The 27,783-nt window shown below is 38.9% G+C and overlaps 2 protein-coding genes across 2 annotated transcripts; both read left to right on the plus strand.

The window, feature by feature from the left end:
* The first annotated feature begins 2,523 nt into the window (after positions 1-2,523).
* On the plus strand, positions 2,524-4,206 carry LOC133451832 (tripartite motif-containing protein 16-like). The gene has a single exon (XM_061730973.1). The coding sequence runs from the start codon at positions 2,542-2,544 to the stop codon at positions 4,204-4,206; it is 1,665 nt and encodes a 554-aa protein (XP_061586957.1). The 5' UTR covers positions 2,524-2,541.
* A 3,716-nt stretch (positions 4,207-7,922) lies between these two features.
* On the plus strand, positions 7,923-27,732 carry ift57 (intraflagellar transport 57 homolog (Chlamydomonas)). Its single transcript, XM_061730974.1, has 11 exons — positions 7,923-8,101; positions 13,386-13,560; positions 14,709-14,827; positions 16,280-16,370; positions 17,454-17,522; positions 20,314-20,436; positions 20,552-20,623; positions 21,813-21,944; positions 23,077-23,139; positions 26,127-26,193; positions 27,494-27,732. Exons 1-11 carry the CDS (start codon positions 7,947-7,949, stop codon positions 27,673-27,675), a joined length of 1,248 nt encoding a protein of 415 aa, XP_061586958.1. The 5' UTR covers positions 7,923-7,946; the 3' UTR covers positions 27,676-27,732.
* Positions 27,733-27,783: the final 51 nt, after the last annotated feature.

A 27,783-nucleotide genomic window follows, 5' to 3' on the forward strand; every position in this document is an offset into this window, starting at 1 on the left:
GTATATATATATATATTTTTAAAACAGCCTAGAAAAGGAAACCAATGAATTACTTAAAATCTTCACTTCAGACAGAGTTTGAATCTTCCGGCTCCATCACACCGTGAAGGCTGCAGGTTCATCAGAGTCTTTGTTGGTGTGATGCTTGGCAGGACTGCAAGACTCCATCAGGGCCTGCAGCTTGTGGGGGTTGATCTGTGGCTGAAGAGGGAATATAATAAGATTTGTAAAGCAATTCCCGTCCCACTCCTTCAATTAATCAAAAATACTTTGTTATATTCAAGTGTTAAATCGATACTACCAAAATTAGCGATTAACGAGTGTAACTTGAATGATAATAAGTGTAATAACAAAGTGATTAACTGGAAATCAATAGTATTTTATGACTATAACCGAGGATTTAAACCTCAAGAGAATGAGAAAATAACTGTGTCTATGTTGATAAAAGCTCATTCTAAATATATTAGATGGCCCATTTCCCCAAAGATTAAGGAAACTCACTTTAAAATATTGTATAAAGTGCACCCGGTTGCAGAATTCCTTAAAAAAAGATTCAAGTTCGAAGTTGATCAATGTGCTTTCTGTAATGTAGCAGATGAAACTTTAGAACATATGTGTTTCCTGTGTCCTGTGTCCAGAAACCTGTGTCCTGTGTCCAGAAACTTCTGGTTAGAATTAAGAAACTGGTTACTACTTAGAATAGAGGACATACCAGTCTTTGATATCCTTCATATTTTTTTCTATATAGATAACTTGAAGTCGAATGTATCTGACATAATAAATATAGTTATTCCCATGGGTAATCATCATATTAATTTTAGTAAGTGGAGGAATAGAAAACCCTCCTTTGATTGGGTTTTAAATTATTTTAAATTATTCTTCTTATCCCTAAAAAAAATAGACTCCAACAAAATTGCTAAAAAGATTTGTTACGATAAATCTTGTTTTCTGCTTTTTTGATGCATGCCTCAGTCCTTGCTCCTCTTTTTGGCACTTTTGTTTGCCTGATTTTAAATACTGTGATACTTTTATAGTTTGCACTTTATAAAAACCCCTGTTTGTCTTTTATTTTAATATATAGTTAATTGATTTTCTATATAGCTCTATATTTGACAGCATCTCATATTATGTCTACTAAGTATACTATCATCCTTACGAGAAGATGTTTAATTACTGTTTTATGTTGTCTTATTGTGTTCAATAAAGAAGGAAAAAAAAAAGGTGTCAAACGGAATCCATGGAGGGCCGGTGTCCTGCATGTTTTAGATGTTTCACTGTTTTAATACACCTGATTCTAATTAATGATCATCACCAGCTTGTCATTAAAGTCTGGATAGTTCTGTTGATGACACAGGTCCTTGTATCACGGTGTGCTAAAAAAGGGACACATCTAAAACATGCAGGACACCGGCCCTCGAGGACTGGAGTCCGACACCCCTGCTCCCTGCTCTAAAACATGCCTTACTAAACAGCATATAATCAAAAAGTATACTTAAGTTCGGCACACTTTTGAGTAAATATCAGTAGTATGCATTAATTCGGACGTACTACTCACTTATATACTTAATATAAATAAGTATAATATTATACTTATGACATATACGTATCGCTTAGCAACCAAACACGCTGCATTGCATTGTGGGAAGTTTCTGCCTAGCTAGTGTCCATCAATCCACACTAATAAATTTCTCTGGAATGAGTATGAATAGCGCATACTATTGAGTACGTAATTAGAAGTAGAAGTAGAAGTAGTAGTTAGAAGTATGCATACTTCCACCCTAATGATTATGTGAGATTTTTTAGTTTGTCCGAAAAATGAGTGTGTAAGTTTTTTTTTATTGTTTTTTTCTATAAAGCAAAACAATTTCTCAATACAAATGCACTACACATACTGTATAATTGTATCTATCATACTGCCATACATTACTTACTGTGTGGAGATTTGGGGGAATTCATACAAAACAATCATAAATCCAATTATTTTGCTCCAAAAAGAGCAATCAGAGTTATCAACAGAGCTGATTATCGGGAGCCAACAAATAAATGATTCATTAATTGTGAGATGCTCAAATTTAATGAAGTTGTTGATTTCAAAATATCACTGTTGATGTAAAAGGCTTATAATAATGAGAGAAGTTGTTTGTGGTTATTTTATCCAGATACAGACTTTTATGAAAATCCCAGAGTTCATTTGGTTTCATCTGTAAACGCTACATTAAGTCTGTTCATGTTAAATGTATAAGAATTATAAACTATAAAGCAATTCATCCATCTGAAATGAAACCTAAAATACATTTATCATTATTACTTCTGACTATATACGAGTTGAGGTAAAAAGACCTTTACTTCTAAACTGATGTCTGATATAAAAGGGTTAAATCCAGAGTTCGTCCTCTTCCTGTAATCTGATGCTGATGAACCTCCCTCTTCTTCCTGCTCTCAAACCAGCAGATTCAGTCGGACCACGTGTTTCCTGGTTCTCAGACTGGTTTCATGTTTGAGGAAGTAAAACTGTCTCAGTCTCAGTTATCGAGAGGAGAAATGGCGCAGAAAGGAGTTCAGCTGGACCAGGAAACCTTTTCTTGTTCCATCTGTTTGGAGGTTTTAAAGGATCCTGTGACTATTCCCTGTGGACACAGTTACTGTATGAACTGTATTAACAACTACTGGGATGAAGGAGAGAAGAAACTCCCCAGCTGTCCTCAGTGTAGACGGACTTTCAATCAGAAACCTGAGCTGGTGAAAAACACCATGTTCGCTGATTTATTGGAGCAGCTGAAGAAGACTGGACTCCAAGCTGCTCCTGCTGATCACTGCTATGCTGGACCTGAAGACGTGGCCTGTGATTTCTGCTCTGGAAGAAAACTGAAAGCTGTTAAGTCCTGTTTAGTCTGTCTGGTCTCTTACTGCGAGAAACACCTTCAACCTCATCATGATGTGGCTCCATTAAAGAAACACAAGCTGGTGGATCCCTCCAAGAACCTGCAGGACAACATCTGCCCCCGTCATGATGAGGTGAGGAAGATGTTCTGTCGTACTGATCAGAAGTGTATCTGTTATCTCTGCTCTGTGGATGAACATAAAGGCCACGACACAGTCTCAGCTGCAGCAGAAAGGACTGAGAGGCAGAGAGAGATGGAGGTGAGTCGACAACAAATCCAGCAGGAGATCCAGGACAGACAGAAAGATGTGAAGCTGCTTCAGCAGGAGGTGGAGGCCATCAATCAGTCTGCTGATAAAACAGTGGAGGACAGTGAGGAGATCTTCACTGAGCTGATCTCTCTCCTCCAGAAAAGAAGCTCTGATGTGCAGCAGCAGATCAGATCCCAGCAGGAAACTGAAGTGAGGAGAGTCAGAGAGCTGGAGGAGAAGCTGCAGCAGGAGATCACTGACCTGAAGAGGAGAGACGCTGAGACGAAGCAGCTCTCAGACACCGAGGACCACAACCAGTTTCTCCACAACTACCCCTCACTGTCACCACTCAGTGAGTCCACACACTCCTCCAGCATCAGCATCCGTCCTCTCAGGTACTTTGAGGATGTGACAGCAGCTGTGTCAGAGGTCAGAGGTCAACTACAGGACATCCTGAGAGACATGTGGACAAACATCTCACTGACCATCACTGATGTGGATGTTTTACTGTCACAACCAGAACCAAAGAGCAGAGCTGGATTCTTGAAATATTCATGTGAAATCAGTGTTGATCCAAACACAGCAGACAGAGATCTTTTACTATCACAGGAGAACAGAAAGGTGACTTTTATGGACAAAGATCTGTCTTATTCTGATCATCCAGACAGATTCACTTCATATCGTCAGGTCCTAAGTAAAGAGAGTCTGACCGGACGTCATTACTGGGAGGTGGAGAAGAAAGCAGGTGTAGTTGGTGTAGCAGTTTCATACAAGAATATCAGCAGATCAGGGGAGGAAAGTGGATTTGGATATAATGACAAATCTTGGTCACTACATTGTTCCTCAGACAGATATGTATTTTGGTACAACAGGATCAAAACCTCCATCTCAGGTCCTGAGACCTCCAGAATAGGAGTTTACCTGGATCACAGAGCAGGTGTTCTGTCCTTCTACAGCGTCTCTGAAACCATGACCCTCCTCCACAGAGTCCAGACCACCTTCACTCAGCCGCTACACGCTGGAGTTTGGGTTTACGGTCCTGGAGCCTCAGCTGAGTTCTGTAAACTCAAATGAATTTGTTTCCTCTTCATTTTTTTATCTCAGTTTTTAACATTTTTTTTCTTCTCAGAGTTGAACGTCTCAAACTCTAATGGATGGAGGGATATTTTTGTTCTATAAGTTGATGTTTTGTTGTTATTTCCTCTTTTGGAGGTGGAAGTTGTTCTTTTGTAGTTTCACCTGGGAAATATTAATAATATTAACATCTTCTATTTCAGTATAAAAACATAGAAATGAGCCTGTGTTGTAATTGTTGTTAATTGTTAGTTCGGATGTGTTTCTATGTTGTATTTCTCTTTTCTTCCACTTCATGGACTCCAACAAAATGTTTTCTCCAGTCTTCATTCCAGGATTTGACTCAGATCTGAGGGAGAAAACATGAATCTAATATTCCAGTCAAACAGAGACAGTTTTCCTCCTGAAACATCCCAAAGTCCAGAGTTCATGTTCACAACAGATCATATTTCTGGATTTAAATGTGTCTTTACTGGTTTTCCTAATCTTGTTCTGGCCAGACTTCACTCAGAAAAGAGGCCTGAAACCTCCACAGTCCTGTTTTCCTGACCTCCACTCTCCAGCGGTGCAGTGTCAGGTTTTCCTTCAGCATTCATCCAGACAGACTTCTGTTCTCATCTGATCATCTACAATATTTATGTTTTACTTCTTCTTTTAGTGTTTCTGCTCTTTCTGTAACTTTCTGTCATGAACATTGTATCCTGGTTCACGTCTGCAACCTCAGGACCTGGAAACAGTGAAGATCAGGAGTCTGGGGAGTGACGTCACACCGCCCCCTACAGGAAGATGATTGCATGACACGTAAAGAGGTTTTTAAAGAGGAAAGAAGTCACGTGTTTAAACACTTTCCCTCCAGTCTGGGGTTGTTGGATATGCAAGTTAATATTATTAGGGATGCAGAATGTAAAATAATTGAATGTTACTATGTTTAAACACTGAAAATAAAATGATTACTCAATAGTTTACCTGTCTATTATTATAAAGTCTTAAATATGTGGATCCAGACTTCAGCAGATATTCAAATGTAAACTCAGACGTCCCAACTGGAGCCTGGTGTTAGTTAGTGTTTTAAAGTTACTCCATGTAATACCGCTGCAGGCCACATGGGGCATATTGACCTGCTGTGTTGATAAAAGATTCTCTGGAGATGCTGTGCTGATGAGTGGGGACGGTGTACCAACATCTTTAAATTAATTAAAAATACCTTATTAATCGCCATGGATCACTTCGTCTGAGTACAATTTATTTTATATTTTTCTAACCAAGCCCTGTAGTCAGTACTCGAGTTGTAAAAAAAATCAGGGGGGATGGTGGATTTTATCATATGGGGACAGATAATTTGTGCTGATTACAAATAATATAATATATTACAAATAATAGCAGTGACCAAAACACCTGCAGAAATACTGCAGGAATGACATAGCAGCAGTTAAATGCAGCCTTCTGTAAGCTTTAAATATCCACTGGGCTTACATCAAATACATCAAAACACAACAATAAAAAACAGTTTTCTGAACTTATCAATATGACTCTGTCCTTCACAGGATAAGTAAAATGGATCACTGCAAAAACTCAAAATCTTAACAAGAATATTTGTCCTATTTCTAGTTAAAATGTATAATTTTAGTAAAAGAATCTCATTACACTTAAAACAAGACTCATCACTGGAAAAAACAACAATTTTCACCTGTTTCAAGTAGATTTTCACTTGAAATAAGTAGAAACATCTGCCAGTGGAAGATTTTTTTGATTGTAATAAATCTTGTCCCACTGGCAGATTTTCAAGTGAAAATTGACTTGAAACAGGAGAAAATTGTCAAATAAGTTATTTTTCTGGTGTTATTTTTCTGGTGATGACTCTAAATGTGGAAATAGCAGTAAAACCACATTCATTGATGAAATGACATAAGGGATGGAAAGGGGGGATGACAGTTTTACAGGGGGGATGATTTGGACCGTTTTTATTTCAGGGGGGGATGCCGTCCCCCCTCATCCCCCCTCAACTCCAGCACTGCCTGTAGTCTAAAAATCCCTCCATGGATTCAGTTTGACGCCTGTGTTTTGTAGAGGCTGCCTGCAGCGGGACCGGAAGTTGGCCTCCGGTTGCCTAGCAACGGAGAGGAAGCGGATGCGGGCCGCCGCGTCACGAGTATTTAAGCGCTCCAGCTCAGGCCCCCAGTCTCGCGCTCAGCAGGCACGCCGATTTTTTCCAGTGGCCAGCCGCGGTACTGCAACAAAAAATCCCATGGGGCCCAGAAAGCTTTTTTCCCATAGACCGCAATAGTAAAAGAGAAGCCTCTAAAACTGTTCACAGGACACCTCCAGCTGTAATCACCGGCAATTACTAATCTTTGTATTCTATATTTTTAAGTCATGGACTTTATATCCGTCAAAAATGTTTTATAACGGCCAGAAAAGTCAAAGAAAAGTCTCTTTCTGGGCGTGACGTCACGGCTTTGTCCGTGCACTCGCAAAGCGCGGTCGTGTGTGTCTCGGGAACGAGCATGGCTGAATCTAAGCCGTTCGGCGGAATAATCACTCAGAAAAGTGGAAAACACGGCTCAAAGGTGTGTTTTTGTGGTCTCTTAATTTTTTTTTCCATGACAAAAGACATTGGGTTTATAATAAAACCTCAGTAAACGAGGGGGAGCTGCTCTGATCAGTGTTGAGCAGCAGCTGAGCAGGAGACCCTCTGTCATTCATTGAGCTGGAGCTGCGCGCTATGGCACAGAGCTCAGGTGGGACGCTCAGCTCACACTCGGTCTAAACGCCCTGACCAGGGGGATCACAGACGGAAATGTTTAATAGCAAGAATAATAATGGTTTGTCATTCTTGTACTTAAACATTTCCGTTATAGCCAACGGTGTATGGTTTGATAAAATAAGATATCAGGCAGGAATAACACTTAATGTGAGCCCAGAAGCTGTAAAAGAATCAGAGCAAATGCAAAGTTAATTACGCCTAACATTCGGACTGCACGATCATTAATAGACAAAAAGATTTACCCAAAGGTATATAGATAAATAGCATATGACAGCTTGTGTTATTGTGGGGAATCCCATGTGTTTTTTTGTTTGTTTGTTTTTATAAAGATGACTCGTTTTATCCTTACTCCAAAAAATAAAACTCCACAAATTAACCACATTTAAACATAATATTTGACATATTTAAACATAATACTTGACAAAACTTGTAATACAAAAAACATTTGTCTTAATGTAAGTAATAAACTTGGGAAGTTTCATGGTTGATACCTGCTATTTACATTTTTACCCTATTTTAGCCTATTAACCTGGGGTGTCTCATCTTAAATAAAAATGACTCGTTTTATCTTTAATTAAAAAAAACACACAAATGAACCATGTATAGTCTATAACCATGACTTTGAGAACAGCATCGGTTGATTTGCCCTATAAATCCCTAATTTCATTGTGTACATCTATCATTACCGGTCTGAAGGACTCATGAGCGCGCAGCGCTTGTCCAGAGCGCGCAGCGCTCGTTCACATTGCCCCGGGGCATGATGGGAGGCCCCAGAGCATCATGGGAGGTGACTCAACTGCGCATGCTCTATGGGCCCGTGTACCAGGAAGTAAACCAGGAAGTCAGAAATTTTTTCGGCGGATGCGCTGGGTGAGCAAACTCCATTGAAATGAATGGGCGGCCATTTTCGATCCTGTATCCAGTTATATAATACATCCATGCTCCAGCTCCGCGGCGGGGACGCACTTCCCTGGAAATGGCGGAGGAGAGCAGGCGCGGAGAGGACGAGGACCGGGGACCCGGAGCTGCTCACCGGCCCTTCCAGGCCATGGAGAACCTGCTGGAGAAGATGAAGCTCCTGAACTACGAGGAGGAAGTTCTGGTGCAGCACAACATGAAGAACCTGTCCAGGTAGGAAAGCCGCTCCGCAGGAGCCTGGGATTGAGAGGCTTCGTCTCCATGGAAACAACAAACCATCTCTAACTTACTGCAATCATAAAGGATAGGATTTGGTGACATTTCTGTCTCTAACTTTAGGAAAACAAAGCAGAAATGTGACATTTCTGTCTCTAACTTTAGAAAAACAAAGCAGAAATGTGACATTTCTGTCTCTAACTTTAGGAAAACAAAGCAGAAATGTGATATTTATGTCTCTAACTTTAGGAAAACAAAGCAGAAATGTGACATTTATGTCTCTAACTTTAGGAAAACAAAGCAGAAGTGACTGTTGAATAGTCTGTTCACAGGTGGGATGAAAGTCTTGGAATACCGATTTTTATTTATTGAGAAGAAGTTATATACAAAGAACATCAGACAAGTGCTCCAATATATATGTAACAAAAAAATAAATATAAAATTCCAGTGAAATTAACAGAAGTAGGGAGAATTACACATAAACGAGTGAATAAAATGTGAAATAATAAGTAAAATGTAAATACAGTATTCATCTCTTTAAACTCAAGTAAGAAACCTTTAAAGTGGGGTGGAGTTTTGGAGTATTTACATTTGTGTAGGTGAAATTTGCCATACAACAAACGTAACGTTCTTTAACTTACTCCAATCATGAATTATATTAATTTGACGACATTTCTGTCTCTAACTTTAGGAAAACAAAGCAGAAATGTGACATTTATGTCTCTAACTTTAGGAAAACAAAGCAGAAATGTGACATTTCTGTCTCTAACTTTAGGAAAACAAAGCAGAAATGTGACATTTCTGTCTCTAACTTTAGGAAAACAAAGCAGAAATGTGACATTTCTGTCTCTAACTTTAGGAAAACAAAGCAGAAATGTCACATTTCTGTCTCTAACTTTAAGAAAACAAAGCAGAAATGTCACATTTCTGTCTCTAACTTTAGGAAAACAAAGCAGAAATGTCACATTTCTGTCTCTAACTTTAGGAAAACAAAGCAGAAATGTGACATTTCTGTCTCTAACTTTAGGAAAACAAAGCAGAAAATGTGACATTTCTGTCTCTAACTTTAGGAAAACAAAGCAGAAATGTGACATTTATGTCTCTAACTTTAGGAAAACAAAGCAGAAATGTGACATTTATGTCTCTAACTTTGGGAAAACAAAGCAGAAATGACGTTATATAGTCTGTTCACAGGTGGGATGAAAGTACCGATTTTTATTTTTTGTATTTATTGAGAAGAAGTTGTATACAAAGAACATCAGACAGTATATAAGTAACAAAAAAATAAATAAAACAGAAGTAGGGAGAATGACACATAAATGAGTGAATAAATTTGGAAAAATAAGTAAAATATAAATACAGTATTCATATTCTCATATATCGTGGATATTATACTTTGTTTGGTGTCAATTAGTTTAAGGGATTTAATGTACTCTTTAAACTCAAGTAAGAAACCTTTAAAGTGGGGTAAAAGTTTTGGAGTATTTACATTTGTGTATGTGAAATTAGCCATACAACAAACGCAACGTTCTTTAACTTCAATCATAAATTATATGAATTGATGACATTTCTGTCTCTAACTTTAGGAAAACAAAGCAGAAGTGACTGTTGAATAGTCTGTTCACAGGTGGGATGAAAGTCTTGGAATATCAATTTTTATTATTTTATTTATTCATTGAGAAGTTATATACAAAGAACATCAGACAAGTGCTCCAATATATGTGGAACAAAAAAATAAATATAAAATTCCAGTGAAATTAACAGAAGTAGGGAGAACGACACATAAACGAGTGAATAAATAAAATGTGGAAAAAATAAGTAAAATGTAAATACAGTATTCATCTTCTCGTATATATCGGTGGATGTTATACTTGGTTTGGTTTAAGGAATTTAATGTACTCTTTTTAACTCAAGTAAGAAACCTTTTAAAGTGGGGTGGAGTTTTGGAGTATTTACATTTGTGTATGTGAAATTTGCCATACAACAAACGCAACGTTCTTTATCTTACTCCAATCATAAATTATATGAATTTGATGACATTTATGTCTCTAACTTTAGGAAAACAAAGCAGAAATGTGATATTTCTGTCTCTAACTTTGGGAAAACAAAGCAGAAATGTGACATTTTATGTCTCTAACTTTAGGAAAACAAAGCAGAAATGTGACATTTATGTCTCTAACTTTAGGAAAACAAAGCAGAAATGTGACATTTCTGTCTCTAACTTTAGGAAAACAAAGCAGAAAATGTGACATTTCTGTCTCTAACTTTAGGAAAACAAAGCAGAAATGTGACATTTCTGTCTCTAACTTTAAGAAAACAAAGCAGAAATGTGACATTTCTGTCTCTAACTTTAGGAAAACAAAGCAGAAATGTGACATTTCTGTCTCTAACTTTAGGAAAACAAAGCAGAAATGTGACATTTCTGTCTCTAACTTTAGGAAAACAAAGCAGAAATGTGACATTTATGTCTCTAACTTTAGGAAAACAAAGCAGAAATGTGACATTTATGTCTCTAACTTTGGGAAAACAAAGCAGAAATGACGTTATATAGTCTGTTCACAGGTGGGATGAAAGTACCGATTTTTATTTTTTGTATTTATTGAGAAGAAGTTGTATACAAAGAACATCAGACAGTATATAAGTAACAAAAAAATAAATAAAACAGAAGTAGGGAGAATGACACATAAACGAGTGAATAAATTTGGAAAAATAAGTAAAATATAAATACAGTATTCATATTCTCATATATCGTGGATATTATACTTTGTTTGGTGTCAATTAGTTTAAGGGATTTAATGTACTCTTTAAACTCAAGTAAGAAACCTTTAAAGTGGGGTAAAAGTTTTGGAGTATTTACATTTGTGTATGTGAAATTAGCCATACAACAAACGCAACGTTCTTTAACTTCAATCATAAATTATATGAATTGATGACATTTCTGTCTCTAACTTTAGGAAAACAAAGCAGAAGTGACTGTTGAATAGTCTGTTCACAGGTGGGATGAAAGTCTTGGAATATCAATTTTTATTATTTTATTTATTCATTGAGAAGTTATATACAAAGAACATCAGACAAGTGCTCCAATATATGTGGAACAAAAAAATAAATATAAAATTCCAGTGAAATTAACAGAAGTAGGGAGAACGACACATAAACGAGTGAATAAATGTGGAAAAAGTAAGTAAAATGTAAATACAGTATTCATCTTCTCGTATATATCGGTGGATGTTATACTTTGTTTGGTGTCAATTAGTTTAAGGAATTTAATGTACACACAGAAAGTGGGGTGGAATTTTGTGTATTTACATTTGTGTATGTGAAATTTGCCATACAGAATGAACAGGTTTACAATAAAAGTGATGTCATTTTCTTCTTGGACAAAACAAAATATCACACTCCTGCAGACAATTGAGATGTTTATCTTATTTATTGTTGGCTTTATCTCCAACAACAACAAATCACCATCAAATTAAAAGTGTCAAAATATAAAAAAAAAGCAAAACAATTTAACAGTCTCATCCAGAAATAAAGAACAGCAAAATAATGTGTTGGAGAGGGAACAGGAGGAAGCAGAACGCTTCTTTAGTCCTGTCCCTTCCTCACAATATCATATCACATGCCATAGAAAATATAAAAATTAAAAGAAAGAAAAGACAAAATAATAACAAAAAATAAATAAATACAACACAAACAATTAATAAACAAAGATCAAGGCATAATTGAACTACAATATCCTAACTTAAATGTAATTTCCAGTCACTTCTTTGATGATGCAGGGAGTTACATTTGTATCGCATATGATGTATCACATAAGAAACAGAATAATAATAAAAGAAAAACATACAGAAGGTAAATTGAGTTCTTTAAAGGTCCTTGTTTTTATATTTGTCAAGAATTGTTTTCTTGTATGTGTTTTTAAACTGTACAGAGTTGGTGCTTCGTTTGATTTCCACAAAGTTCCCCCACAGACTGACATTCACATGCTTTTAAGAGCAGTACGTAAACAAGGTTGTTTAAAATTTTTAGTTTTCCTCTTAGATGATATTTTCCTTCTTTATCTTGAAACATTTTTTGAATGTTTTCAGGCAGTGCATTATTTCTTGCTTTGACCATTATTATTGCTGTTCCAATATTTAAGAATTTAGAAAAATATACATTTATTGGATATAAAGTGTGCAGAATTTGAATATGAACCTCTTTTATTTTATTGAAGACACAATACTTATAAGGCAATGTCCAGGCCTTCTTCCACTCCGTAAAGATGTTATCCCAGAATGCCTTCCCTCCAGGACTTATTTTCCTCTTTTCATAAAATATATTCAGTATATGTTTTTTGTTGCACTTTAAATCCAATATATCAAGTCCATTTATCATTAGAAGGGGTTTTATTCTTAGCGTTTCTTGATACTGATAGTGACTTCTCATCAGGAGAGAAAGACCAGTAAGGATTGCTTTAGGCCCCGTTTACACAAAGCAAAAACGGTGGTGTTTTCATGCGTTTTGGCCGTTCGTTTACACGAAAACGAAGCTCAAAGTCTCCAAAAACCATCATTTCTGAAAACTCTGGCCAAAGTGGAGATTTGCAAAAACTATTTTTTAGATTTAGACTTCAGAACGTCACATTATGCAACAGAAACGTCACCAGCATCATGTGCTCGACCTGTGTTTACAATTTGTTTGGCCACTGTCAATATTTTCTTGTATTTTACCTGTTTTATATTCTAACGTCACACTTAAAAGTAACTCCACTTCTCTGTCACTCCAAATGAAAGACTTTCGCTCATCTTGGAAGTAACTGGAAGTTACTCGTGACATTTGTTGATGTTTTTTTCCAGGATTCTGATTGGCTAGCATGACTTTATGCTTCTCGTTACACTGCCCCCTGTAGGTTTGGCTGCTCATAGCACACTTAACAGTATTTATGCGGGTTTGTGTAAGACGAGATAAGAGATTTTTCAAAACATAGAGGGGGAAATATCCGTTTTTGTAAATACCCGGCTCTGTGTAAACGTGGCCTTAGTTACGTAATTTAAATTCTTTACTTGAAAACGTTCATAACTAAGCCTTATACCATAACAATCAAAAAGGTCGCATATGAAAATAATGTCCTTATCAATCCTTTTTTGTTTAAATATTGATTTTTTTTTTTTCCCCCCAATATTTGAAAATTATTGTCTGGTCGGGGGCATGAAACCCTCCCCCGACCCCAGAGTCCTCGCTCCAGGACGTCACCAGCTCCGTCTTCTGCTGGTTCTGACCCGGCTCCTCCTCTTCTCTCCAGCCACTACTTTGTTTCTAGCCCGTGCCTGGACTCCAACCCGGGCGAGCAGTTCTACATGTTCACCATCATCGCCGCGTGGCTCCTGAACCGGGCGGGGAGGCCGTTCCCCGAGCCGCAGGAGTCCGACGAGCCCAACGCCACCGTCTCCAACATCCTGGCGGAGGCCCGAGCTCTGGTGAGTCTACTCCTCCGGTCCAGCAGCAGTGAAAGATTGTTTTTTGTTTCACGCAAATACAAGGATGAAGAGAAAAAAACAACAACAAGAAAACTGAATAAAAAATTCACATGAGGAAAATGTTTTAAAAAACAAAACAACAAGAAGACAAAATATGTGTGAGGAGGTTAGAAGCTATATATATATATATATATATATATATATATATATATATATATATAGGCTTATATGAAAACCACACCCAAACAATATACTAAAGTTAAGATATTAACAAATATAACAATTACATTTTACACATTACATTACATTTCCTGTAAAGGAAAAAGTAGAGGAAAAAAAATAGGGGGTCCTATTATTCTAAATCAAAATTTAGAGAGCAAAGCATTCTGAAGTTTCTTTTTGTACATGGACAGAGGCAAAGATAAATCAATTAAATGTACATATTTGTTCCACATAACTGCACGGTATTTAATAGAAAACTGACCACGGGATGTTAAAACAATGGAAGGTGAAGTTTCTCAAACTGTCAGGTTCAATAACTATGAACTTGAGAGTTATTAACAAAATAATTTGATTCACTTTAAAGAAAAATGTACAGATTTGAAGAATGTTGATGTCATCGATAGTCAAGAATTGCAATTTAAAGAAGAAAGGTGCAATTGAAACATCAGCTTGCTTACTTACTTTATGTTTATTTGATATGGACATAGCAATTACATTGGAAAAACCCGATGCATTGTTTAAATGTTTTAGCACAAGTGCTAATTCGCAACACTTGTCCATAGGCAGCTTTTGAAAAGAATAGAGAGCAATAAGAGAGCAATTTGGAAAAAGTTGCTAATCTAACAAAACGTTTCTGCAGCAATAATATTTTCTTCAAATAAGATGGAAAGGTACTTGCCCACACAATATTACAGTATGTTAAATATGAATAAATCAAAGAAATATATAATGTAAGGGAACATGAAATGTGTACAAAATCTGTTATTTTTCTCAGGATCCCGAGAGATTTAGTGACCTTGTTGTGAATGCTAAAGCTGTGCTTCAGGCCTTCTGCTCCTGAAGCAGCAGGAGAGGCGGAGAGACGTTGAGAATAAAAGCCGTGATGTGTGTGTGTGTGTGTGTGTGTGTGTGTGTGTGTGTGTCAGGGTGTGAAGGTGGACTTCCCGCCCTCCAAGCTGAAGTCGGGTTCAGGCGAGCAGGTGTGCGCGGTGCTGGAGCGGCTGGCCGAGGAGGCGCTGCGGAGGACGAGCTTCACCTTCAGCAGGTACCAGCGCCTCTTCTCCCCGCCGGGGCGGAATAATGTTGGGGATGAGCTGAATCATTCAGAGCAGCTTTTCTTGTTAGTTTTAAGTAGACCTGTGTTGAAAACAATCGATTTTCCGGTTCGGAATCGATTCTTATATGAATTCCTAAAAAATCGATTTGCATGTCTAAAGATAGTTTTTTTTTCCCATCATTACATTACAGCTTTTGGTATTTTTTTGTTTATGCCAAAAAAAGGAATGTTTTGTTGGACCCGAGAATAACTGGTGTCATGTTTTTGCCTTTTAAATATGTATAAAAGTATGAAAACATTAAGGTTTTCAGTTATAATTGCATAAATTGTCTATATTTAATTACTTTATATACTGTCTTGGGGTTACATTTGCATAAAATGCTAAAAACCAAATTCTCAAAAATTAAAAATCAAAAAATGGGAAAAATGAAAACGGAATGTGCGAAAAAACGGAATGTGCGAAAAAATAAAACTGATTTCATCCGTCTCTGTTTGCTGCCCTGGATCTGTTTGGTAATTCTGACCCACGATGTTTCTGAAAGCAGTTCTATCAACATTCTGGGAGCTGATCCTTGGTCCTTACAGCATCATTAGCTGGAAATACTTGCTGTTGAATCTCAATATAATACTAGTATTTTTATGCTGCATAACTACAGTCATATAATTCATGCAACAGCTCAAAAAACAGTTTTAATAACAGTAACCCAAATCAATATCAGAATCAGGTCGAATCAAATCCTGATAATCGATTCTGAATCTTAAGAATCAGAATCGAATCGATTCTTGACATTTGATCCCCAGCACTAGTTTTTAGCTGTTTGAGTTTGTTTCACTGATGTCTGTTTGGGTCACATGACCCAGACCAAATTGGGGCCTTAAGCGAAATGTTATTTGGAGTCCCCCCCTATCGCAGGCCATTTTAAGTTTTAATGGCCAAGTTTGACTATCCGGAATTAACATTGCAGATATCTACAACTGCATTTTGACTAGTCGTAATTACATTGTGACTAGACAGAATGGAAGTTAAAGATGTCTCCAATTTGGAGATATTTATTATATCGACTTTTTTCTCGACATTTTGCCTTTTTTTCTCCAAGTGCATAATGAAAAAAAAAATCTTCCTCCTCTAAAATATTATTTAGATTTTTCTCCTGCCTGGCCCTAATACTCTTCCGTAGATTTGTGATGTCTTTTGGATGAAAAGTTGAAATCCCTGCAAGAGCATGCCTGCCTGCAGCCTTCTGATTGGTCAGATTTTGGGTGCTGCCAATCATTGCCAGATTACTCGTATCATTCCCATCTCTTTTCTCTCCTCCTCCTCACGGTAGCGCGTATGCGTTTAGGGAGGGGCTGCACACGACGCACAGCGGCATCACCGCAGGATCGGTCGGGAATGATGGACGTGTTGACCTGCTTGTTGTTCTTGTCCTCTTTCCTCAGACCAAACTACCCGTCAGAAAACGCGGAGGAGGAGTGTGTGATGGAGGACGACGCAGAGCTCACGCTCAGCAAAGTGGAGGAGGAGATGATCGTGGGTGTCCCGCTTTAACCGGGGTCTTGTACAACTTCTTCACCTTGTAGCTCTGTGGGTTGCAGGGGGGAAGTAAGCCGGATCGGATCCCACAGGAACCCGTTTTGAGCAGAGAGGGAGGAGAGAAAAGAGTGGAGAGGAAAGATGATCCACCTGTTATTCCCAGTTTTCTGATGCTCACAACATGAGTAGAAAGGAATCAGATGTTAACCAGAAGACAAACGTTTCCCTTGATCTAACGCGACACTGCCAGACGAGCAAACTACGGTACACTACAGTGGCATAAAGTTATATACAGGACTGTCTCAGAAAATTTGAATATTGTGATTTTCTGTAATGCAATCTAAAAAAAACAAAAATGTCATACATTCTGGATTAATTGCAAATCAACTGAAATATTGCAAGCCTTTTATTATTTTAATATTGCTGATCATGGTTTACAGCTTAAGAAAATTCAAATATCCTATCTGAAAAAATTTGAATATTCTGTGAATCTTAATCTTAAACTGTAAGCCATAATCAGCAATATTAAAATAATAAAAGGCTTGCAATATTTCAGTTGATTTGTAATGAATCCAGAATGTATGACATTTTTGTTTTTTTAATTGCATTACAGAAAATAAAGAACTTTATCACAATATTCTAATTTTTTGAGACAGTCCTGTATATACACCACTGTAATGTAACGAGCAGAACACAGCGCCTTCTGGGGGCAGAACACAGGAATATACAGTGAACACATATACAGAATCCTCATCAAAATGCAGAGAAAGATTTACGGCATATTTAAGAGAAAAAGGGAGTCCGACTCCAAAGTTAGAGATGAAGAAAGGATGGAGGGAGCAGCAGCAGATTCAAAAAGATCAGGTACACGATGGACAGAATTAACTAACTAAATAATGTTAAACTTTACTGTCTCAGAACACGCATAACATTAAACTGGAAGTGCTTCTTTTTTAAACTTCACATAAAAGCTCATAAACGTGGGAGTGATGGGGACGAGCAGCGATTGTAACTGTGAGCAGGAAATCCTCTTCTTTTCTCCAGTTCTGCATGTTAATGTTTGTTTTTCTGTGACTTCAGGAGGAAGCCGACGATGAGGAGGAGACGGTGATGGACCTGGAGGCTCTGAAGTTACGAACCACTCACACGGTGAGACCAGCTGCTTGATGACATCCTCACCTGGTTTAAAATATCATTCCCCCCCCCCCCAAACTTTATTAATAACACAGCTGAAATACAACAACAGAAAACTAATTTAAAAACGCATTAATTTTCACTTTTTACATGTTTACGTGCATGTTTTTGAGTGTCTGTTAACCTGTTAATGCCAGTGGACGTGCCAGACCACTGCGGCTCGTTACAGCTGAGCTTTATGCCCCCATGTGGTCAGACCTGGTACTGCTACACAGAATTTCTTCCACAAATGGATAAATTAAGATGATACAACCATCTCTTTTCATTTTCTGTAACATTAAAATTATTTCTGATGTGGGGTTTGTGACTCATGGAGCCCAAAAATCTGAATTACCGTATTTTTCGGATCATAAGGCGCATGATAAAACATATAAAGTGAAACAAAACAGTCTGGTAACTTTATTCAACTCGTTCACAATAACTCCGAATATCGTTCAGTTAAAACAGAAAAACACATTTTATGTTTCAGATCTTTTATTATTTTTCACAATGAATATAAAAGTAACAATGATACAATGGCCACGGTTACATGATGTTTTTTAATTCGGAATTAATTATTCCGAATTAAATAATTCAGAATTAAACTATTTTTCTTCGAGTTTACATGGAAATAGTAATTCCGAATTGAGGTTTACATGGAAAACACGTTTGATCGGCTTTATCCAATTCCTCTACAGGTCTGGGGGTTGGGACGGTTCTGATTGGATAGGGGGGCGGACAGAAGTTACGTCTACCGGAAGAAAAACAAACTTAGCTGCTACAACTTTGAAAAGCTCACGATTTTTATGTTTCCTGCCATCTGTTCTTTTAATTATTTCCAGGTCCTCCAAGCTATTTATTAAATAAATGGTCTCTGCTCTTGACCATCGTTTACTGCGTGCTGCATCTTGAAACTTTGTTTGGAAAACCAGCCCAGCGGGATATAAGCGTCATGGAGACAGACGAGCGAGGGAACGAGCAGAAAGACCAGAATTAATTTAAAGCGGAACGAGTGTTTACATGATCGTGGAATTATTCTATTGGGATTTAAAATCAGAATAAATCAGCCACTTACTTCGGAATTAAGTTTAATTCGGAATGGCCATTTTCATTTGGAATTAGGTGTTTAGATGGTCATTTTTACTCCATTTTAAATCTGATTTTAATTTTAATTCTGAATTAAAGAGGAATTAAACTTCCCATGTAATTGCCGCCATTGAGAACCATAACAAAAACAAAAATCCCCCCCACTGAAGGTTGTGCTGCTGCAGGTTCAGATGGTATCAGAATTGTGTTATCTTACAAAACATACTGAAGACAAAAAAGAAAAAAGGATCTTGGAATATTGAGGTGTTACAGTGACCCCAAGGTATAATCTATGTTCCATGAGAATCATGGAAATAAGTCAAAAATGGTTGCCAGATCTTATCAAATTTACCCTCTGAGCCTCTAATTGAAAATCTCTCCTTCTCTAGAGTAAGACGGTGCATAATCACACTCAGAAGTCATCGCTAGAAGGACCGAACAAAGCAGTCGTAGGATTTGGGACTAGTTTACACTTTAGAAAAACACATTTTAAATCATTAGTCTTCGAAGAATAGTGTGAGGTTGGAACAACGTTGTATTCCAACATTTGATTATAATTGATTATCATACAGATTTGAAAACTGGGTTTACTCTAAAAACCTGACGTTGACGTCTAATTACAGAAAGGTAACATGGACTAGATCAGGGGTGTCAAATGTGCGGCCCGAGAGAGATTTTTATGCGGCCTGCGAGAAGTTTCCAACGCAAAAAACCGAAATGTTAATTTACTAAAGAGGAAGGCATAAATAATTACCATGAATCGCAGCATATCCGATAATATATTTCTTCTACAAATCCATCGTTATTCCACAAATAGAGATTTTTTTAGTTTTCTAAAATGCATTTGCCGATTTTATTTATTTTTAGACGGTCGTTTATTTTTATTAACTGACTACTATTATATATTTTCGCAGGAAAGATATCACTGCTAAAAAAGATGATAGAAGATATTTATTCGGAGAATTTCAGTTTTGAATACGAGGATAGTGACAAAGTAAAACAGTTAAAAGAGAAGTGCTGACTTTTTCGGCACACTGGCTTAAATATCTGCGCCAATTTTTAAAAATAAATACACTTAATTGTACTGGAAAAATCTCTAAATCACAAAGAAACACTCTCGGATGTAATAAGAAAGATTTTGCTTTTAATTAAGTTTCCTATAAAAAAGCGAAATATAAAAAAAAAAACCATACTTGTTTCTTTTTATCTTTGTAAAATGATATTAAAAGTAAGTAGTACATCATTTGAAAAAAAAAACGACAAATTTCAAGAAAAGATCCTGAAGAAATATATTTTACATAATAAGAGTGTAAACAAAGTGCATATTTCCTTTTAAAATTAACTAAACTGATATTGGATTAGATAACAATAGTACAAAAAAAAAAGATTTGAAGAAAAATGTTTCGCAGCGTTTTTGTTATTTTGAGCGTGTGAGAAAAAAATTGGTCAAATCTGGCCCGCCAAGTAAAATGTGTTTGACACCCCTGGACTAGATGTTGGAAGATGGTTGATTGCAGCTACATAATTAGTTATCTAACGACTCAAGCGCTCGTCATTTTTACGTGTTACTCCTCGTTCGGTCCGGTTTTACAACGCTTGGATGCTTTTTCCTTTCAGCTTAGCTGCGGTTGTAGTCAGAAAAGCTGTCTTCCTTCACACTGAAACACATCCTGTCTGACAGGAAGAGAAACCGTCCTCCAAACCGGACGACATCCTGGAGTCCAAGGTGGACGCAGCGGAGTGGATGCTGGAGGTGGAGCGAGTCCTGCCGCAGCTCAAGGTCACCATCAGAACCGACAACAAGGTCTGCACACGTCGCAGCAGCTCCGCCTGAACCCAGCAGCTTCTAGAAGTGTTGATGCAGACGAGAGTCTGAAGGCTGCAGGTTGATCCGTCTCTGTCGCTGTGACGCTTCGCAGGACTGGAGGATCCACGTGGACCAGATGCATCAACACCAGGATGGAATCAAGTCTTCACTCAAAGAAGCCACGGTGCGTTCACTGACCTGCTCCATTATGAGAGCAGCGAACATTCAGCTTGCAATTTAAAATGTATTATATTATAAGACTGTGAATTTACGGGAAAATACTAATACGGGACGATGGTGGGAAAGAGGGGTAAAATACGGTCGTTTCCCGGTTAAAACGGGAGACAGGTCTGGTAACGGTACGCAGAAGTCCCGGTACAAGCTTGGTACAACGGGGAAAAAGAAGGTAGAAAATAATATTTTGGTCTTTAATTTTGAAAAATGTAACCATCCAACAATGAATTATTGGTCCTAAGTTTTAGTGAAGCAGTTCAGTTCTGCTGCAGTGGAAACAGAAAACTGAACATAAAGTAGAGGTTTAACATTTCAACAAGTGATAACACTGATATTTTATATTGTTTTTTTCTCCTTGGTTTGGGTTCAGTTTATTTTACACATCGGAGAGAAGAAAAACATGAACATTTCCATTGTTCTGTCTGGAATTTATATTATTTGAAAAGACAATGTTCCTTTCTTTCAGATATTTGATCCACAAATACAGTACTGTCTCAGAAAATTAGAATATTGTGATAAAGTTCTTTATTTTCTGTAATGCAATTTAAAAAAACAAAAATGTCATACATTCTGGATTCATTACAAATCAACTGAAATATTGCAAGCCTTTTATTATTTTAATATTGCTGATTATGGTTTACATCTTAAGATTAAGATTCCTAGAATATTTTAATTTTTTGAGATAGGATATTTGAGTTTTCTTAAGCTGTAAACCATAATCAGCAATATTAAAATAATAAAAGGCTTGAAATATTTCAGTTTATTTGTAATGAATCCAGAATGTATGACATTTTTGTTTTTTTTAATTGCATTACAGAAAATAAAGAACTTTATCACAATATTCTAATTTTCTGACACAGTCCTGTATTATTTCAAAAGCAAGTGTTATTTAACCTATTTAAAACAAACATAAAATCTGGTTTGTGTAGTTCAGTTTGTTTCTAAAAAAGACGGGGAATGAATTGTCCAATCACATTAGATTAAAAACAACATACAAGTCACGATACTGATCCCTGATTCGTTGCTCAAATGTTGGAGAGCTACACTGGGTTCTGTTTGACCGGCGCCCCTTACTTTAGGAAAACAAAGCAGAAATGACTGTTAAGTAGCCTGTTCACTCACCCCCCTCGACTTTGCAGAGCTACCTGGACAAGCTGCACGAGGACATCGGGAAGACCCTGGAGAAGGTGAGCAGCAGGGAGAAATGCATCAACAACCAGCTGGAGCCTCTGGTGCAGGAGTACCGCAGCGCCCAGGCCAAACTCAGCGAGGTAAACGCCCTGGAAGCCCGGAAATCCTGGGGGAAATCCCCCAGCAGTTAACGGTGACAAATGTTTTACATAGGCCTGTGTTGAAAACATCCATTTCCAATTCTAAATCGATTCTCATATTAATTCCTAAAAATCAATTCGTATGTGATTCGTATACAACTTTTGGTATTTTTTTGGTTATCCCCAAAAAAGGAATGTTTTGTTGGATACCAGAATAACTGGTGCCATGTTTTTGCCTTTAAATATGTTTATAGGTCTGAAAACATTAAGGTTTTCACCTGTAGTTGCATAAAATATTTCTTTGCTTTATATACTTTACAGGACTGTCTCAGAAAATTAGATAATTGTGATTTTCTGTAATGAAATTACAAAAACAAAAATGTCATACATTCTGGATTCATTACAAATCAACTGAAATATTGCAAGCCTTTTATTATTTTAATATTGCTGATCATGGCTTACAGTTTAAGAAAACTCAAATATCCTATCTCAAAAAATTAGAATATTCTGGGAATCTTAATCTTAAGATGTAAACCATAATCAGCAATATTAAAATAATAAAAGGCTTGCAATATTGCAGTTGATTTTTAATGAATCCAGAATGTATGACATTTTTGTTTTTTTTTAATTGCATTACAGAAAATTAAGAACATCACAATATTCTAATTTTCTGAGACAGTCCTGTATATACTGTTGGGGTTACATTTGCATAAAATGCTAAAAACCAAATTCTCATAAAGGGGAAAAACTAAAACTGATTTAATCCGTCTCTGTTTGCTGCCCTTGATCTGTTTGATCATTCTGACCCACACAATGTTTCTGCAAAGCATTCTGGGAGCTGATTGGTCCTTACAGCATCATTAACTGCCAATACTTGCTGTTTAATCTCAATATAATACTAGTATTAATATGTTGCAGAACTACACAGTCATATAATTCATGCAGCAGCTCAAAAAACAGTTTTAATAACACTAACCCAAATCAATATCGGAATAGAATCGAATCAAATGGTGATAATCGATTCTGAATCGTAATTGAATCTTGACATTTGAGTCGATCCCCAGCCCTAGTTTTCCACTGCTTGTAACTAACGGGGTGAAATGAAGGTAAAAATGTGTGTTTCCTCTGTCAGGCCAAGGAGCGCTACCAGCAGGCCAGCGGCGGGGTGACGGAGAGAACCCGGATCCTAGCCGAGGTCAGTGAACGCATCACCAGGACCACTTTTTGCTGTTTTTACGCTTAAAAATCCCCCAAGAGCGTCACAACTGGAGGGCTGAGTCTGTTGCCAGGCAACAGCGGTGGTGGCGACATCACATGCCGTAGCAGAGGCGACGCAGACGAGCTCCGTCATCAGACATCCTGGATGGAAACAGGGGAATGTCTGGGGTGGAGCCCTGCGTGGGACTGTTTTCTTCATCCCGCTCCCGCAAAACTCTTGAGAATTCATGCCGCACAATAATAGAGAGGCAATCATTTAGTGTCTTCTCCTGTCCCGCAAGAGAAATGTCCTGGACAAATCTATCTCATTTAATGTTAACATGATAATTGTGGAGCTTGATGGATAAGTGACAGTTCATAGTCACCTGACTGAAAGTTAGACACATCATTGTCATCATCCACAAGCATTTTTCGTCCTGTCACTAGGGTTGCCACCAGTCCCTTGAAATACGGAATTGTTACGTAATTGGGAATTAAAACCTGCGTTCCATTTTGAACTAATACGGACATATATTACGCTCTTATTTATTGATGTCATAATATACAGGTGAAGGTCAGAACATTTGAATATATTGCAAAACTTCATTCGTAGTAAATTCAACTAAAGGTGAAATACATATATTATTCCTCACTACGTACAAAGTAAGATATTTCAAGCCTTTATTTGTTATAATTTTGATGATTATGGCTCAGTTTATGAAAACCCCAAATAAAAAATCTCTATTATGAAATCAATAAACAATTCAATCATCAAAATTATAACAAATAAAGATTTAACTCATCTTGCTTTGCGTGTAATGAGACTATGTAATGTATTAGTTTCACCTAATAATAATCTTTTTTAAATTCCCTAATAATCTCACAATGGGGAAATTCTTTCTCTGCATTTAACCCAGTTTCTAGTCGAACTAGTAGCAGTTAAGTTGAATTATTGAAATAAATTAACTTTTACACCATATTCTTCACCTGTAGGCTATATTATACATCTGGGCTGATGTGGACATAAGTAGCATAGTTAAATGCTAGTAAGGCACTTTAAACTTTAAATCCAAGCATTTTGTTTTTTCATATAAAATTAATACATTTCTATGCAGTTTAGAAGTTTTGGGGATTTCCCTTTTTTGGCGTCTGCGCTGCTGAAATCGGGGCGTCCCTTATTTCTATTTCTGAAAGGTGGCAACCCTACCTGTCGCACATCAATTATGTGATTGAGGTTATAGCAACAAGGCTGTGAGTGGCTCAAATAACACTAATAAATAACATAAAATAAACAAAGTTAACGAATTAAACAAATTAATTTAACAAATGAATCACTTGGCCATTATATTGCTGTGGAGGGAGAGAATGTTGCTGACCGACTGCCGTCCCAATCCCACGTCTCTCTTCCAAGATTCACCACAGACACTAAGCGCAGTTTCTCCAAATATCTGACTTTACTTGCTTTGTCTTAGTTTTGCACGTCATTGATTTCCATCTTGTCGCTAGGCTACATCTCGATCCTGCAGTGTTTTATTTAGCAGCCTGCAGCAAAGTTCAAACCACCCGCTCCCGCCAGATCTGCGTTGGGTCCCTCGGGACCCGGCAGGGACCAATCCCAATGCAGCCCTCTAGTCTGGGGTGCAGAGGTGTCCTTCTTCCTTCAGTCACTTGTCCAGTATTACACGTCTGTCCCAAGCACTCCGGTCCCACATCTGCTGGTCTGCCTGAAGTTCTTAGTCCACCTGGGTCTAAAGGCTGGATTATGGTTCTGTGCTACACCAACGCAGAGCACACGCCACTGCCGTGACGCCGTCGTGAACCCTCCGGACTTCTCTGTCACTCCATTTGGCCATCTCAACCTCCGCTTGATGGAGAGGGAAGATGGTCTGCGTCCGAGTCCTCACCTCTTCACCTCAAATGTATTTCAAGTGTTTTTCTCAGCATTAGCTGGTCTTTTGTTGCCAGAATAACCCGTAGAAATCCCCCAGGCAGAACAGCGTCCAGCAGGAAAGATGTTTCAGAAATCCTCATTTAAAGTGAGGAGAGGCTCAGTTAAAAATCAAGTACCTGATGATATGTCAGTAGGGGGCGCCGCCCCATCAAATCAACAGAAGAAGAATAAAATAAAATAAAATAAAAAACATGCTGTAAGGTGCAAATAATTGTTAAAAGGTGTTATTTCAGTCTGTGGGTGACTGTCAATAGTAATTAAATGTTTAAATATTTATTTGGTTCCAAAATGTTTTTTATTGTATTTACTTCGCCGGTCAAACAGAATCCAGTGTAAACTCTCCAACATTTGATAAGTAACCTGAGGATCTTATCAGCAACGAATCAGCATCGTGATTATAATAAAATTATAATCTAATGTGATTGGACAATTCATTTCATTCAGTCTTTTTTTAGAAAATCAAACTGAACTACACAAACCACATTTTTATGTTTGTTTTTAAATAGGTTAAATAACACTTGCTTTTGAAATATTTGTTGATCAAATATCTGAAAGAAAGGAACGTTATCTTTTCAAATAATATAAATTCCAGACAGAACAATGTCTAATGTGTCAAATAAACTGGACCCAAACCAGGAAGAACAAAACAAAACAAAATAACAGTGGACTTGTTGAAATGTTAAACCCCGACTTTATGTTCAGTTTTCTTTTTCCACTGCATTATAACTGAACTGCTTCACTGAAACTTAGGACCAATAAGCCATTGTTGGATGGTTAAATTTTTCTAAATTAAAGGACCAAAATATTATTTTCTACCCCCATGTATGCCAGGGTAAACTGCCCCCCCAAATATTTTTTGCACCAGTCGCCACTGGTGTCCATTATCTGGTATCTTTTCAAATATCTGGTATCTTGTCGAGTACCTGGTACCAACGGTCCAATCTGACGTCAAAGTCCATGAAATGTTAAAGTGAAGCCCTAAACCCGTGACTGGTTCCAGCAGCAGTTTGAGTTTTTCCGTGTCTCTGTTCCAGGTCAGTGAGGAGCTGGAGAAGGTGAAGCAGGAGATGGAGGAGAAGGGCAGCAGCATGTCTGACGGAGGTGAAGCAGGAAGATCCGGTTGTTTCTGTGACTGTTGTCCTCCTCCGTGTGATTCCCCCTCCGTCTGATTCCCCCTCCGTCTGATTCCCCCTCCGTCTGATTCCCCCTCCGTCTGATTCCCCCTCCGTCCGATTCCCCCTCCGTCCGATTCCCCCTCCTCCGTGTCCGATTCCCCCTCCGTCCGATTCCCCCTCCTCCGTGTCCGATTCCCCCTCCTCCGTGTCCGATTCCCCCTCCTCCGTGTCCGATTCCCCCTCCGTCCGAGTCTGATTCCCCCTCCGTCCGAGTCTGATTCCCCCTCCGTCTGATTCCCCCTCCTCCATGTCCGATTCCTCTGTGTCTGATTCCCCCTCCGTCCGTGTCCGATTCCCCCTCCGTCTGATTCCTCCGTGTCCGATTCCTCCGTGTCCGATTCCCCCTCCTCCGTGTCCGATTCCCCCTCCTCCGTGTCTGATTTCCCCCTCCTCCGTGTCTGATTTCCCCCTCCTCCGTGTCCGATTCCCCCTCCTCCGTGTCCGATTCCCCCTCCTCCGTGTCCGATTCCCCCTCCTCCGTGTCCGATTCCCCCTCCTCCGTGTCCGATTCCCCCTCCGTCCGTGTCCGATTCCCCCTCCGTCCGTGTCCGATTCCCCCTCCGTCCGTGTCCGATTCCCCCTCCGTCCGTGTCCGATTCCCCCTCCGTCCGTGTCCGATTCCCCCTCCGTCCGTGTCCGATTCCCCCTCCGTCCGTGTCCGATTCCCCCTCCGTCCGTCTCCGATTCCCCCTCCTCCGTCTCCGATTCCCCCTCCTCCGTGTCCGATTCCCCCTCCTCCGTGTCCGATTCCCCCTCCTCCGTGTCCGATTCCCCCTCCTCCGTGTCCGATTCCCCCTCCTGCGTGTCCGATTCCCCCTCCTGCGTGTCCGATTCCCCCTCCTCCGTGTCCGATTCCCCCTCCTCCGTGTCCGATTCCCCCTCCTCCGTGTCCGATTCCCCCTCCTCCGTGTCCGATTCCCCCTCCTCCGTGTCCGATTCCCCCTCCTCCGTGTCCGATTCCCCCTCCTGCGTGTCCGATTCCCCCTCCTCCGTGTCCGATTCCCCCTCCTGCGTGTCCGATTCCCCCTCCTGCGTGTCCGATTCCCCCTCCGTCTGATTCCTCTGTGTCCGATTCCCCCTCCTCCGTGTCCGATTCCCCCTCCTCCGTGTCCGATTCCTCCGTGTCCGATTCCTCCGTGTCCGATTTCCCCCTCCGTCCGTGTCTGATTTCCCCCTCCTCCGTGTCCGATTCCCCCTCCGTGTCTGATTCCTCCGTGTCTCCGCAGCTCCGGTGGTGAAGATCAAGCAGAGTCTGACGAAGCTGAAGCAGGAGATGGTGCAGATGGAGGTGAGGACCGGCGTGGTGGAGCACACGCTGCTGCAGGCCAAGCTCAAGGAGAAGAACAACATGACCCGGGACATGCACGCCGCCGCCGGGCCCGAGCCCTCCGCCGGGGCCTACGCTTAGCTCCAGTGACGGGCCGGGTCAGTTCTTATGGGGCTAGAACAGTCTCATAATTCACAAATGCACACGCCGATCCGCAAATGCACAGACCGATTCACAAATGCACAGAAC

This window comes from Cololabis saira, chromosome 10, assembly GCF_033807715.1.
Source record: "Cololabis saira isolate AMF1-May2022 chromosome 10, fColSai1.1, whole genome shotgun sequence".
Taxonomy (NCBI): domain Eukaryota; kingdom Metazoa; phylum Chordata; class Actinopteri; order Beloniformes; family Belonidae; genus Cololabis; species Cololabis saira.